At 37.6% G+C, this 13,198-nt stretch overlaps 1 protein-coding gene across 1 annotated transcript in view; it reads right to left on the minus strand.

The window, feature by feature from the left end:
* The window catches only part of ISPD (isoprenoid synthase domain containing), a gene marked incomplete at its 3' end in the record, with an annotated part of 46,197 nt that overhangs the window by 13,699 nt on the left and 19,300 nt on the right, over positions 1-13,198 (minus strand). Inside the window, exon 4 of the mRNA XM_009073380.1 lies at positions 5,939-5,984. Within this exon, the coding sequence (XP_009071628.1) occupies positions 5,939-5,984 (46 nt within the window). The remainder of the gene's footprint in view (positions 1-5,938; positions 5,985-13,198) is intronic.

A 13,198-nucleotide genomic window follows, 5' to 3' on the forward strand; every position in this document is an offset into this window, starting at 1 on the left:
CTCCAGCCCTCTTAAATCTCTAACCTCCTGTAATGTAAATGAGAAAGGAGAGGCAACTACCAAAAAAATGACTAAGATTTGCAGGTTGAATTTAAAAAAGAGAAAATTCAATGAAGTGTGGAAAAATGCATTTTTAATCTGGAGAAGGAATGTAATATTATAAGGGGAAAGCCTATTAATAAAGCATGAGAACATTAAAGTAATGATAATACACATTGAAAAGATGCTGCATGCTTTTAAATGATCAAGGAAATGAATAAAGGAAGTCTAAGAAATCACCACGTATAAAAGCATCATAAAAAAGCAACAGTTCTGTTCCAGTTGAGGTCTGAAACTCAACTTCCATTTAAATTCAAACTGTTTCAAGTGGTCAAAAAATACCTCTGTGTCAATTTAGATGATCTGGACCTTTGCTGCATTGTGGGGAGGAAGACTGAGTGGAGCCTTCCTCCCCAAGACTGCCTGTGTCTCACCTCTGCTAACCTGATGGAGCTCTGCCCCTCAGTGTAATCACACTGAACATAGTGAGCAGAGCTGGACTGCTGACTTGTAACTCCATGAGTTCTGCTGCCTGACAGTAAAGCTAACTGTGTGCAGTGTTTCATTCCTGGGTTTCAGAATTCTGCGTGGATGAATCAGAGAGTCATGCTGGAAAGCCATATCATTGCCATGTCACAAAGAATTTTTATGCTCAGCTAAACCCATTTTGTTTTCCATTGGACTGCTGGATAATTGAGGTTGGAAAGGACCTCAGGAGGTCTCTAGTCCAAACTCCTGCTCAAAGCAGGATCACCCATGAGGTCAGGTCTGATCACTCAGCCCCTTATCCCTCCAAGTACTTGAAAACCTTTTGAGGACAGAGACTGCACAATCTCTCCAAGCAACCTGCTTCATTGCCCTCATGGTGAAATAGTTCTTTTTATTAAGTTGGAACTTCCCTTGGTTCAGGTTTTGCCTGTTACCTCTTGTCCTCCCACAATGCACTGATGTTCTACTTTACTTCCCTACTTTCTGCTATAACTTCCTTTTCACCTGCACAAACTTTTTTTTCTCTTTACTCACTATTACATTACATATCAAACTCCCTAGCTTGCTTTGCCTTCCTTTGCCTCTACTTACTGGAAACCTCTTCTCCACAATGTGCATCTCCCATTTATTCTCAGCCTCTTTCCAGCTGTACCTGATTATGCAGTAATGTTCTCCATTCACATGCATCACATTTGATCCCATGCACCACTTTTAACATCTACCCAGAACATATTTTTTGCATGAAACAAAACATAGTTAAAACTTTACACTGCCAAATTCTGTTAGGTTTAACATTAAATTTCTCTATCAGGAATTTTCTTCCTTCAAGCTATATTTGATACAGGATTCCAGAATTTATTCTATTAAACCTCTTTTTTTCTCCATCATTTTTGCATGTCCTCCTTTGATATTCTGAAAGCTTTAGATCACTTTATTATTCAGCAACACCTGCCACAGTCTTTATCCCAGGATCTTATCCAATTATAAATTAAAATGTGAGCATGTTTATGGAACTGCCTCAGTTAGATAATGAATTAAGTGTACTCTAACGAAGGACTTGAAAGTTTACCCTGAAAATCATGCCACAAACAAGCAGCAATTAAAACAATGCTTTGTTTGAATAAAGATCATAAATATCATATCCTGGGGAATTAATACCAAAAGAAAAAAAGATGCATCTGAATGGCAAAGGGGTTTTAGCCTACAGACATACATTTTTTTTCTTAATTGCATGTATATGTGCATACATACACTTGTTTTTGCAAACATATGCTCACACCACACCCATTCTTGGTCTGTCATTACAATTCCTACTATTTTGGAAGCATATCCTATTCATCAAAATACTTTTGAAGTTTGCAGTGAATTTAAAATAGTAAATTAATTTATCAGAATTCCATTTTTACTTTATACATAGCAATGGCTTGACTGGTATGGAAATTCGGTAGGGTTCTCCCTGGCATTTTTAGCATCTCATAGCAAAGCTGTTTCTACCACTATAAACACTAGAAAACTGAAATAAGTACTGCCAAGCACTTAGTTCATTGATGCTCAACAGAATGAGGTGAAGTCATTTGAATAATATAGGTAACCAAAAGTATCAAACAATATCGAATTTTTTTGTTTACCCATTCCACACTTCTCTGTAGCCACAAAAACTAAAAGCCAAACTTGACACTCCCCCAACCAGTATTAGTATACAAGAAAGAAATGAATATTTTGTGGTAGAAGGCAAAGGAAGAGGGTTGCTTTCACCTGACAGGAACTATCCTGAGGAGTACCTCCCCACCTGCCAGTCTGTTTCTTTGCCTGACAGCAGAGAACAGCCACAGGTTCATGCCCATGAAAATGCAGCCTACCTCACATAAGATCTCTGTCCTTTGATAACCAAGGCTTATCTCAATTTTTATGTTTTATAAAAAGTCACATGATTTCTTCACAGGACACAAGTCATGTAGCTCCCAAAAGTCACAAACAGTTTGAAGGCGTTACAGTATTTTTCTCAGCACTTGCAAAAACATAATTGTATCTACAGCAGTAGACACTTATTTAGCCAAATGTGAGGCCAAAATACCCAATCTGCAAGTGCACACTCTCATGAAAAAGAAGGGTACTAAGGAAAGGAAAAGGAGGAGGAGGAGGGAGAGTCAAACTGTAAGTTACAAACTTCTACTGAGACGCAGCATTTAAAGTTTACATGCTGGAACTAGAGTTCAAAGACACCTACCCTGAGGGCAGTAGTCCTAATGGAATTTTTTTAGGATGTTTTGTATTAGCCTGATCTTAACTACATTTCTAGATGAGTCACCCTTATTGTAAGACAATGTTTTCTTACTTCAAGACTATTTAAAATAGGCGTGTGCCACCTTGTCTACATACTCTACAAGTTTATACCTGCTTAACTAAAGAAAAGCATTAGATTTGCTGTTTATAAAACAAATTGTGTTAGATTCAGATTTCATAATCTAGTCATAAAAGACACTTGAGGAAGTTAGCAAATTAATAAGAAATGTTTTAAGAAAACAGTCTCAAAAGAAAAATAACTCAGTCTATTTACAGTAATAAAATGTTTCTTTGCATTGCCTTGAAAAAGAATGATATATATAAATATCAAAAGTACAAAAATGTATGTAGGCATGTGTGTTTTTCTCACTTCCACCTGAGTCAAGCTGAATTTTGTTGAAGGAAACCAAAGGTTCCCATCACTAATAAATATAAACTGTAGGTGACATGAAATTTGGAACTGTAGTCACAAAATTAAATGTGTATACTCAGAAGTTCTTCATCACTACTGAATTCATCCAGTGATAAAATCTGCCTCCAGCAAAGTAAATTGGATAACTCAATAATAAAGAAATCAGCTGTGAAGACTGGAACAGTAGTGGAGAGCCAGTGTGAGGCTAGAGCCCTATGTACCATAAACCCTTCTACCCCATATGTTTAGCTTCTTGGCTATCTCCAGAGGACCTTGGCAGCATGCAAGGTGGAATTCCAGGAGCTGGTACCTTGCAACCCAGCCTCAGAGTGTCATGCAGGACTTCCCCTTCAGGCACTCTACATGGCACAAAAGGGGAGTGAGAAGTAGGAGCACCTCATTTACAAGAGCATGTAGTGACAGGACTAGGGAGAATGGCTGCAAACTGAAAGAGAGTGGGTTTAGACTAGCTATTAGGAAGAAATTCTTTCTGCGAGGGTGCTGAGGCACTGGAACAGGTTGCCCAGAGGAGGTGTGGATGCTCCATCCTTGGAAGTGTTCAAGACCAGGCTGAATGGAGCTTGGAGCAACCTGGTCTAGTGAAGGGTGTCCCTGCCCATGCCAGGGGCTTGGAACTAGATGATCTTTATGATCCCTTCTAATGCAGTGTCCCTGCCCAGGGGCTTGGAACTAGATGATCTTTATGATCCCTTCTAATGCAGGCCATTCAATGATTCTGTGTTTCCATGATACAGCACCACATAGTGGGTTCTGAATTCTCAAGAAAAGCAGACACTGTGATACAGGCAATTAGTCAGCTTGTAGGAAAGGCCTAACTGAGCATGCCTTGGCTTGTAGAATGGTTGCCATTCTCTAAGGTGACCTATCATTGAAGGTTTCCCATAGGCACAGCACAATGCAGGCCATTCAATGATTCTGTGTTTCCATGATACAGCACCACATAGTGGGTTCTGAATTCTCAAGAAAAGCAGACACTGTGATACAGGCAATTAGTCAGCTTGTAGGAAAGGCCTAACTGAGCATGCCTTGGCTTGTAGAATGGTTGCCATTCTCTAAGGTGACCTATCATTGAAGGTTTCCCATAGGCACAGCACATGGCTATTAAGATTTCTTCTGTAAAACTAAGAACCGTAAGACTAAATGACGCCACACCAGGGTACAACATCAGGATGATGTTCAAAAGGACAAAAATATATTCTCCCCTTGAATATGCTTTAGGTGTGTCATGAACTGTGAATAAAGCACCTGCCTAATATTAATTTACATGGCTCAACTGTCCATTACCAAAACAAGTCATGTTACAGCCACCTGAAGATCTACTATTTGACAGCTTTTGAAGTGCACAGAATGGATAAGGCACAGCTCTCAAAGAGCAGTCTCGGAGTACCAACAGGGCCAATTCAAAACCCCATTAAAGATAATTAATTATGTAAGATAACCCTGTTATGCAGTGTCCTAATTTGCTATGAAGGACTAAGTACACTGCTTGCATAAGGAGCAAAGGACACATAAGGCTTCTCCTTCTGAACTAATGCAATGCAGCAAGAAGTAAATCTAAACTTAAGTACAATTTTTCATAGAGACCAGGCATAATATGGCTAGTGTGGTTACTGAAGCAGATACATTGCATGCTGCCACAGAACATTAGATAAGTAAAGACCAAATAAGGGACTAGCCTAATTGACCACCATGAAGTGTCTTCATTTTTACTTTAAACACAAACTTCCTATTATAACCAACAGCTGGAAAAGATTGTATTGCTTTAGGGAAAAAAAATAAATGTGATAACATGATGAAATATGCATATAAAATATGTACCTATGAAGAGAATGTCTGGCCATTTACAGCATTTTTTTTCTCCAGCTATAAATAAATAGCTAAATAGGTAGCTAAACAGTGAATGTTCCTTTCATTTGAACACATTGCATTCTCATTTTCTACTCAACCAGTTTTAGAAAAGCTGCTTGGAATATATCTTAATTTTTAAACAAATTATAACTCATCTTCTTTAACAACCTATGAGATTATTGAAGCCTTTGTATACACAGGAACATAGAAATTCATTTGCATGAAGGTTATAGTTTTGTTTTAAGTTTATCTTTTTTGAACACCTCTGAGGAATAGTCTGGCTCCATCTTCTTCACTCTGACCCATCTAGATAAAGGCTAAATCTAGCCCTTATGTTAAACTGCTATGAAACCACTGTTACAAGTACAGAAAAAGGTTAAAAAACTGTTCAACAAAGTACTTACAAACTAAAACAATACCTCAATATCATATCATATTGCTATAGCAATTTAGGTAACAACTTTCTGTATATAACAGTGAAGAGCCTTAAAGAGTTAATGCTTAATTTTCAGTCTCCTACTTAGATGAGAAATATGGAGCATATTCAGAACTGAACTGCAAATGAAAGAAAAAAATAAGTTGTTTATTCCTTATAAAAACATTCAATATTCATCTCTGTTTGACTGTAATATACACAGCTTTTTGTAAGGTTCTCTATTCTAAGAGAAGCAAATAAAAGTAAATATGCATAATACAAATATTCCAGTGAACAAGCTAAACCAACTTGCCTAAGCACATTTTATCCATCATAAAACTTTTCTTAAAGACATTTTGAACTATAGCACATAGGATTCTTAATTAGACTCAGGAATATGCAAACCAGCAGTCACAAGGACAAACACATACCCTTAATAATGGATTCAGCTGCATACAGATCCCGCTTGTAGGTCACCTAAAGGACAGACAAGCCTCATTAGATTTAACACAGCAGGAAGGTATGTAAAACCAATAAAACAATGCCCTGAAGGCAATTCTTTACATTCTAAATACCATAAACAAATGATATTGTCAATTTCTTAATTTTGGAAAATATCACTGGAAAGTTCTGAGAACAGAGGTTGCAGAAATTACTGGATACTTGAGATAAACTTTTTTAATACTTAGATCTGCTCAGAACTCATTTGAAACCTAAGAGTATTTTCAACCCTTTGAAGAGTCACAAAAAAACATGACATTGCACCTATTTTCACACATCCATTTTAGTCTATAATTTCATTATGAAATAGATTCATTTTTAGTAGGAGTTGGGATCACAAACATGACAGCTGGGAGAAACCTCTTTATTACTTTTACTAACATAAGTGCAATTAACAGTAATAGTCCTGAACTACTGAAAATGAGAGTCCAATTAATCAGTGGGAATCAGTGAGACTACAAGTAGACTTTGTGTGAGCTTTCAGAGAATTAAAACCCATCCAGATCTTCTTGAAGACATTAAACATCTCATGTTAGATGACAATAAGATGCTGAGTATTTACTTGGTACTGGCAGAAAGCACCTTTCGTATCTGCCTCTGTACCCTCACAGTGGCTGATAGTCCCAGCAATAAACTTTGCAAATAACAGAAAATTGAAGAGAGCACCTACACAAGACATTAAAGTCTTTGCTAGCAATGTCTTCGCAATGACATGCAGTGACTTGAGCTGATATAACTCTTAAATATTTTATTTGTTTTTACTGTCATTTCCTTTTATGCTAAATAAAATTTTATTGGATTTTCTGCATTGTTTCTCTACAGTCTGAACATTTCTTTTCTTTCTTTTTGAAAATCACAGTCCAAAAGCTCTAGTGCTGCAAAGTAAATCTTACAGGAGGAGGACACCATTGTAGATTTTAGCACTCTAGTCTCCATGTAAATGATTATTTGATTTTTACATAAGGATTCCTGTAACCACTTTCCTTTCAATCTCATAAATTAGGCTCTGCATTGTAGTCAAAACTAAATTAATAATACCACCTTTCTCATGATTTCCCCAAGGAATGGTATTATTTTGAAATTAAAAATGAACTTACCTCCCTACAGTTTTTCCTGCAGGAGGAGCAACCAGAGAATTAATCTAGTCTGAGAAAACTTAGGTGTCTGAGTTCACACAAATACATTTATATATTTACTGTTGGGAAGAATCAGTGTCTTGAATTTAAATTTAAGGACAAAGAAGTGACCAATTGAGTGACCAATTTTGTTGCAGTTTCTTTCTATTTACCTGTTTCTAAAAGGCTTTTATACCAAACTTCCAAGAAACTGTAAACAGACTACTATCTAAAAACCTTTCAAGAAGCAAGACCATCTAAGCTCCGTTAGAAGTGGACTCACATTCTTTAAGGTTCATAATTCTTTTGAGGTGCCAAAGCATTTTTAAATAGTCTGATTTTTTAAAAGAAGAAGATAAGGAAAGTCAAGGAAACAGCACAGAAGAATAAAAAATTAAGAATGAAAAAAGCTTTTAAAATTCTGAGCCAGACATCAGAAAATATTCCTTTTCCTAGAAAAAAATAAATCATCAGAGACCACATCATGCTCTCCATATATATTTCTTTCATAATCTTTGATCCTATCAGCTAATTTCAGATACAGGCCCCTATAAGCTGTGTGAAAATAGTAAAGTTGACAGAAAAACCCTTCCAGATAACACATGTGACTACCACTTACCAGTTGGGGTGGGAGGGATTCTCTACACCTCTTTAAATATTGACTAAGATGCTAAATGCAACCAAAGTTTCTCTTAACATCTGGATATTCACAACGCCTCTGGATTTTCCTGTGTTGATCAAAAGGTGTTCTGGCAATTTAGATGAGACTTACTCAAAGGCAGGCAACCACAACTGATACAACCTTTGGTTTAATTCTAACCACTGATTGTTTTAGTATGAATTTGCTCTAAACAACTCAGGAGGCTAGTTCACACAACAGTTTATTGTTCTGAGCAGCTGTACTGCTTTACCTTTAGTTTCACTGAAGTGGATTTGGAAGCAATTCAGAGCTAGCCAAATTGACTAGGAAGAACACTAACTGACACTCTATACCAGAAAGTAAGGCAGCATTCACCACTCTTGCAGTCCAGGTGAGGGGCAAAAATCACAATAGAAAAAAAATTAAGCAAGAAAAATGACACACAGGAGTTCTCTCTCTCTTTGCAGAATACAGCTTTTCTACCTCACCACTTCTGGTTTTCTTATATTGCATTACTAATCTAAGTCTCTACAGAATTCTAAGAAGCAGTGTGCTTTTTCATGCTTTTCTCTGAACATTCCCTATCTATCAGCAGTTGCACAGAGCTGGAGTCTGCATTTGACCAAGGTACTCTAGATGCTCTTGTAATACTGTCATGGTTTAGAAGTGGTATTCCCTGATTCAGTGTTTCCACTGAAACCCCCCAGAACACATGCTGCTCATTCACACTCCCAAGCCCTTCTCCTGTGGTGAGATGGAGGGAATTGGAGGCACAAAAGGTAAAGATCACAGGTTGAAGTAAGAACAATTTACTAAGAAACAGCAATTAAGTAAGAGAATGAACAGTAACAAATATATTAATAACAGAGCATGCAAGACAGGCCAACAAATTCCATACAATCGCACACCACACAGACCCCTGTGCTGCCCCAACACACACACTACACCCCGACCCAACCAGCACTGTTGGGAACAAGGGGTACCCTCTGTCCCCTCTGCACGACGTGAGGTGCTATACAATGACCCAGGGTCCTAGTGTGCCCTTCCTGGCTGCTGCAAAAGGTAACCCTGTCCTGGACAGAATCAGGACAAATACTAGAACATCTCTTTTCTGATTTCATATTCTTGTTTCTATATCCATGGCTGACATAAGGTGTTTTGCCCACACACAGTGGAGACTTTCTATCCCCTGTGATTCCTATACCACTTTCAGTCCCTGCCTTCCTGGAACAATTCTCTAAATATGACCTACATTTAATTTTTTTTTCAAATAACATTTCTGTATATTTGGCTGCAATGAAAAGCATTCCTTTTGTTTAAACTGTTTGCTAAGCAATGCTTACCAATAGGTTACTGCTGATCAATTATACTTTTATTTACAAATCCTTAAATCTTTGCCTGCAAACTTTATCAGATAAATGCTAAATACCTTAGAGACAGTAACAGTTTCTGCAGAACTGTACATGGCATGAAAAATCTATTGAAATGTATCAGTTATCTAATTTTTCATCTGTTTAATGAGAACTAATACAATTACAGTCATCCTATTTTTAATTAAGATGCCATGTAGTAACAAGTCAAACTTCTGCCAACTGCATGTTGTATCAGCACTACCATCTTTATCAGCCAAGACTATAATAAAGGCTTGAAGTCAATTTCACAAAATATGTAAATTCCATGTTGGCTGACATTAATTACATTAGTCCCTTAACCCTTATTAATCAAGTTTTGCCTGTAGCAGTGCACCCTTTTGCTTTATTGATCAATATCATACTCAGAGGCTTCTAATTACTCAGATTCTCACTCTTCATGTGACAATATTAATTTTCATTTTGTCCTCTGGAAGATCCAATGTTCCAAGATTTTCAGAATGTTATTGCTGCAATTCAGAATGTTGCTAGGCCAAATACTGAAACTCAACACATGTCACAGAACACGAAAATATGACCTGCTTGTTTAGCAAAGGAAAAATAGTGTTACTTATTAAACATGTCTCTACTTCTCTGCATAATAAACAATGTACTATACCTATTTAGCAAAGCATCAAAATCATCAGACAAGAGTTTGTTTTACTATGTGCCCTTCTCTCTCAATTGCCAGACTGCAACTCTTCACTACCTAGGAAGATCCTCTCTTAAAAGTTGCCTGAAGTTTTCTCATTTAATGTTTAAAAGTCTTCCTCAAACTGATTTAGCTTGATGAACACTTCAGATTTAAAAAACTGTACATTAAATGCAAAATTATAGATCTTTACCAAGCAAATACAAAAAAACTACGATCACACATACACAAAATGTACTGCATTTTAGTTTAATGAAGTAGTTTCCTCTGTTATACTAAGATATCGTACAGATCTCCTTTGTATGGGATATTTTTGTAGGATTAGAAATTAATGTTGTTTTTTAGATATGGTGAGGATTTTTCACTTTGTCAGCATTATCTATAAATGCATATCAATCTTTTAGAAATGTTCTTACATAGAATTTTTCATCTACATTACACACATACACACACATATATAGATATCAGAGTCCAGTAATTACATTCTGTTAGTTGATTTTATATTTTAAGAGCACCTTGCCCCAGAATATTTTAAGGTAATTTTGTTTTGAAGGTGTCAAGCACAGAGAAACTGACAATGTGGTGTTGATAGGGTCATTCGGGTTCCTTTTTTTGCCATCCTGAAGCCAAATATCTTATAAATAGTTATATAATAACTATCTTTAAAGCTAGAACTTATATATATTTATAACACTAAAGTAATCTGAATGTTCCTGCCTGTTGTTGCCATTTTAAAGAGTGATTTTAATTTTGTAATTTGTTACCAGAAAGCAATCTCTCTCTTGCCTTCCTAAGTAGACAGTGCTCAGGTAGAATAATTAGTGTTTACTCAAGAAGATCATATATAAGTACACACCCCTTTTTCCTACAGCTCTAAGTCCTTTAATGTTATGTAGGTTGTGAACCTAATAAATAAACTGATTTTTTACAAATACCAGATCTGCTCTTTAAAGATTCCATGTCCACATAGGATGAAACTGGTTTGCGATACTTGAACTTTAGAAATTGTCCCCACCTGTTGACTGCAGTTTTTTCTGTTACACATCCTTTGAAACCTCAACTGAACAATGATCATTTATTTCAGTTTTCATTAATCTTTCATCCTTATTTTAAGAAAATAAGACTGATGCCATTGGGAGCACATCAGTTCCTGGCACATGAAATATCATTTATCCCAGCATTGAAAAACCTAACAGGAAAAACGAACAATATATTACGAATTACATTATTATGACAGCTAAGGAAAGACTATTGTGCTGTGAAAGGTGATTAGGAACAAACAGCAATAGTTCCTAACCATTTTGTAAGCAAGAACCACTTGAGATAATTGGCAATCTTCTGCACTTCATCAAAGTGCACAGACTGAGCATGACTGTACTGTTCCAAGTCACCTGTCAAACACTTTGGTACAGAGGGACCAACACCAGGGTGCTATTGAAGAAGAAGGAGCAATCTTCCTCTGTAGACTCTAATCTGATGAGTATTTGCTGCAGAAACAGTATTTTGCTGCAGTATTTTACAGACCTTGCAATTTTTATGCCTATGACTTTTAATGCCTTCACAACCCACAGAAAACAGCAATTACTTTTGGCTACAAAATTAGACAGGGAATAGGACGTGAGAAGGTATAGCTACTTCAATGACATGACACCATCATCTTTGTGTATGTCATATACAGCATATTCACTGCTCTGCACTGCCTGAAGCACAGGATCTGCACAGAAATGGGTGCCCTTGCTACTGTCATGCTCTGCACAATGCTGTCAGGGCTGGGACTCTATGGTGGGTTGGCCTTGGCTGGATGCCAGGTGCCCACCAAGGCTGCTCTGTCACTCCCCTCCCTTCAGCTGGGGAGAGGAGAGAAAATAAAACAAAAGGCTCATGGGTCAAGATAAGGACAGGGAGAGATCACCCACAGTTACTGTCACTCACAAAACAGACTCAATTCAGAAAAATCAATTCATTACCAATCAAATCAGAGTAGGATAATGAGAAATAAAACCAAATATTAAGACATCTTCACCCCTCCCTTCTTCCCAGGCTCAATTCCACTCCCAATTTGCTTCACCTCCTACCCCCCAGCAGCACAGGGGGAGGAGGAATGGGGGTTCTGGCCACTTCATCACACGTTGTCTCTGCCACTCCTTTCTCCTCAGGGAGAGGACTCCACACACTCTTCCCCCGCTCCAGCATAGGGTCCCTTCCCTCTGCTCTTCGCATATTATCATTTTGTTTATAGGCCTATTTAAAGTCCAGTGCTACTGCAATGGGTCCCACATGCTAGAAAGTTAACAGCCTCAGGATTTCATTTTGTAAACAATGTTGGAGTAGCACTAACACTTCAACAAGTCTCTTTCATAACAGAGATGTGCACAGGCTGAAGCCTGAAGTGTAACTGGGGACTGGTTACTAGTACTATTCCTCAGGGCCTTATAGTGGGGACAATGCTGGCTAATATCTTTATTATTAACCTGGGAAAAAGGAAATACCCTCAGAGAATGAATAGATTACCACAAATGAGTAAGTATTCAATACGCTCAAGGGTCCAACCTTGTAGGCTGTAGAAAGGGGCTGGCAGAAACTTCGTGAAATATAACAAACATAAATACAGCCTCCTGCATCTGGGACAGAACAACCCTGAGCAGCAGTTCATACTGATGCTGAAATATAGAAAACAGTTTTACAGTAAAGGACCTTCTGGACAAGCTGAGCATAAGTCACCAGTGTGTAGCAGTGCAGAAAAGGAGTCTGACAGGGCTGAAATAGAAAGGAAATAGACTTCATTACATGAAATACAGGGATTATTCCCCTGTATTTGACACTTTTGAGAGCACACCAGAATACTGATTCTAATTTGAGGCTTCACAATATAATACAAAGAGGAACAGAAGAAAGACTAGCAGAGGGGCTGCTAAACTGGTGCGAGAGAGCTTGGCTTGTTCAGCCCCAAGAACAGGAGATTAAGGGTGGGGAAGGGTTAATTAGTGGCCACAGAGAAGAGTAAATTGGACTTTTCTTGCAGATCTTTGTGTTAGCCTTTCATCCTTTCCCAAGGCAAGAGGCAGTAAGGGAAATACTGATGACAAGGTATGAAAAAAGTCTCCTCCATACAGGGCAATATATATCGGAATTGTTTTGCCTAGAGAGTCTGTGAAATCTCTGTTCTTGGAGAGATTCAAAAGTCAACTGGGTGAGCCCTGCACAGCCTAATCTAATTAATCTGGCCCCACCTTCAGCAAGGTATTGGACCATCTATGTCTATTTATTTCAGACTTAATTATTCTCTCATTCTAAGCTATATTTAACTGCTGGGCATGACTAGTATCTACAGACAGTAAAGAACTAAATGATTATTGGTGTATTTTGTTACCCTT

The sequence above is a fragment of the Acanthisitta chloris genome, unplaced genomic scaffold, assembly GCF_000695815.1.
Source record: "Acanthisitta chloris isolate BGI_N310 unplaced genomic scaffold, ASM69581v1 scaffold1734, whole genome shotgun sequence".
Taxonomy (NCBI): domain Eukaryota; kingdom Metazoa; phylum Chordata; class Aves; order Passeriformes; family Acanthisittidae; genus Acanthisitta; species Acanthisitta chloris.